This window comes from Agrilus planipennis, unplaced genomic scaffold (genome assembly GCF_000699045.2).
Source record: "Agrilus planipennis isolate EAB-ADULT unplaced genomic scaffold, Apla_2.0 scaffold27, whole genome shotgun sequence".
Taxonomy (NCBI): Eukaryota; Metazoa; Arthropoda; class Insecta; order Coleoptera; family Buprestidae; genus Agrilus; species Agrilus planipennis.
This window is the reverse complement of record NW_020439094.1, coordinates 1,887,329-1,889,560: the sequence shown is the minus strand read 5'-3', so window position 1 is coordinate 1,889,560 and position 2,232 is coordinate 1,887,329. Positions and strand designations below refer to the sequence as shown.

At 31.0% G+C, this 2,232-nt stretch overlaps 2 protein-coding genes across 3 annotated transcripts in view; both read right to left on the bottom strand.

Moving 5' to 3' along the window:
* Positions 1–9: 9 nt before the first annotated feature.
* On the bottom strand, positions 10–831 carry LOC112905310 (TGF-beta receptor type-1-like). The gene is made up of 2 exons (XM_025977457.1): positions 626–831; positions 10–392 (listed from the first exon to the last, which is right to left on the bottom strand). Exons 1-2 carry the CDS (start codon positions 790–792, stop codon positions 209–211), a joined length of 351 nt encoding a protein of 116 aa, XP_025833242.1. The 5' UTR covers positions 793–831; the 3' UTR covers positions 10–208.
* A 286-nt stretch (positions 832–1,117) lies between these two features.
* Positions 1,118–2,232, bottom strand: part of LOC108735176 (TGF-beta receptor type-1-like) — a 6,030-nt gene continuing 4,915 nt past the window's right edge. For both annotated transcript variants that reach the window (XM_025977454.1, XM_025977455.1), the window contains one exon: positions 1,118–1,809. The gene's annotated coding sequence lies outside the window, so the exon portion shown is untranslated. The remainder of the gene's footprint in view (positions 1,810–2,232) is intronic.

Here is a 2,232-nt window from a genome sequence, read left to right as displayed (position 1 = left end):
GTTCCCCTAATTCATAATCTAATATTCTACTAACTGCACTTAACTAAACTGTTGGGTCGTTATAAGAGCAGTATCAAAAATTAATGAGTCTCTAAGTAAGTTAAATGAAAATAGGAGAGGATGTATTTATGTCAAGGAAAGTAGGATAGGTTATTTGAAATATATGAACTAAAACAATTTCTTACGTAAAGCACTCGTTTCTCTGACTTCACATTTTCAATTCTTCCGACGCTCTGAAGTTGGCAAGAGTCTTTTTAATCCTCAAAGCGGTCAGTCTGGCCGTGGCGTTATGATACCAGCATTCTTTCATCAACTTACTCATGACATGCAACGCTTCACAACTTTGCCAACGGTTCGGTATGCTAGGCCTTTGGCGTTCAACACAAACCACCCTATACAAAAAATCAAACATCAGTCCGGCATAATTAAAAAATAAAGAGCTTGTCCTAATTTCAATAGAATTACTCCAAAACTAATAATTCTAATTAAAAGTACTCATGATTCCGACAATGGGAATTGAATCCCTTAAAAGTTCAATTTGCAAATTTCAGGCTTCTAATTCACACGATTTCTGAGTAAAGTAGTTGAGGTATGTTATCTTAATATGAATTAATTAATAATATACCTTCTCATTTCCTCAATGGTAGGATCTGAGGGTACGGCATCATAAAACGGCAATTGGTACTCATCATAAATACCACCAACATTACACCGTCTTGATATTTCCCAAAATATTAGCCCTAAAGCGTATACGTCGGCTCTTTTAAACGAATCGAAGTGCTCTATGTTCATGGTTTCGTCTAAAACCTAAAACAAACCAACGTGAAAAGCAAACAAAATAAATATCTTTTCTAATATTTATTTTATTTTTCTATTTATTTATTTATTTAAACACTACATCATTTGGATGTTAAACATAATACATAAGTACAATCTTATACTGTGAGTATACAGTACCTTCCAGCAAGGAGGCACAATATGCGCCTGCACATTAGATTTTCAATATTCGAAAGTTTATTCAAGAAATCAAGTGAAAAATATTTTAAATAATCGATTGGATTTTATTCAAAAACTATGTACTTATTTCTTGAAAAAATAATGATTTCCATGGTTCTAGTAAACCATACCGTAAAACAGAGTGGGTGTGAAATGTCATTTTCTGAACGCAACCAATAACGTGCTACAAATATTTTGAAATAGACAGACGAAAAAGCAATAATAAGTAGATGGAGTTCAATTCAAAAAACAAAGTATTTTTTCACAAAAGAGTGTGTCGTCTGCGAAACAGAAAAATAGGAGGTAAACAAACATACAACATCAATCAATAAGAATAAATAGAAAATACAAAAAGAAATGTTTTAACCAATAAGAAGTAAGGAGGTCCTAAAACAAACCATTTTCCAACAGTGACCATTATCATACTAGGATGAACTGTTTTAAATTGGGAGGTAAGTAGTGTGTGAGGTGGGGGGGGGAGAAGACTTAAACGGCTGTATAATAATAAACAGAGAAGGTTGTATTTATAAACTATTTCGTGTATATGGAATGGATAGGGCAGTGTTTCAAAATCGTCGAGGTTACAAATATTAATCGTACTATTAATAAACTGTAAAACAAGACTATCTATATACCGGTAATACTTAATAATAAAATCACTGCATGGCGTTTGGTACCAACGTAACAAAAAAATAACGTGTTTGCATATCATCATATAAATGTCATCTAACAATTATTACTAGTTATTCAACACACTCATTCACACACACAATCACACCGTTTATATAAATATATTATGCCTTTTCCAAAGACCTGAAAAAAAAAAACATTCAGTGCTATATTCGATTAAAACAGAAAAATTTAAAGATTAGGGAAAACCGGGGTAAACTGAACCATGAAAAATTCAATGCGGTAAAACAATTTTTTTATATAGTTCTTTTCCATATTATTTTGAAATAAACTTGAATTTTTAGTGAACATTAATCAATTATAAAACAGTCATTCTAAATAACATTTATTATTACAAACACTAGTTCTTCCCCCCTATCAGTCATTGTGAGCTCGAAACGCATAATTTCTCTTATATATAATATTCCTAATAAATTACTCAAAAAGTTTAAATTAACCAACCAGGGACATTGAGCTTGAATTGGTGTAAATTGAATTTACTCCAAAGACAAAATTGCTATTAATAAACTTTAAATTAATTTGTTTAAAATAGTATAATATTTCAAG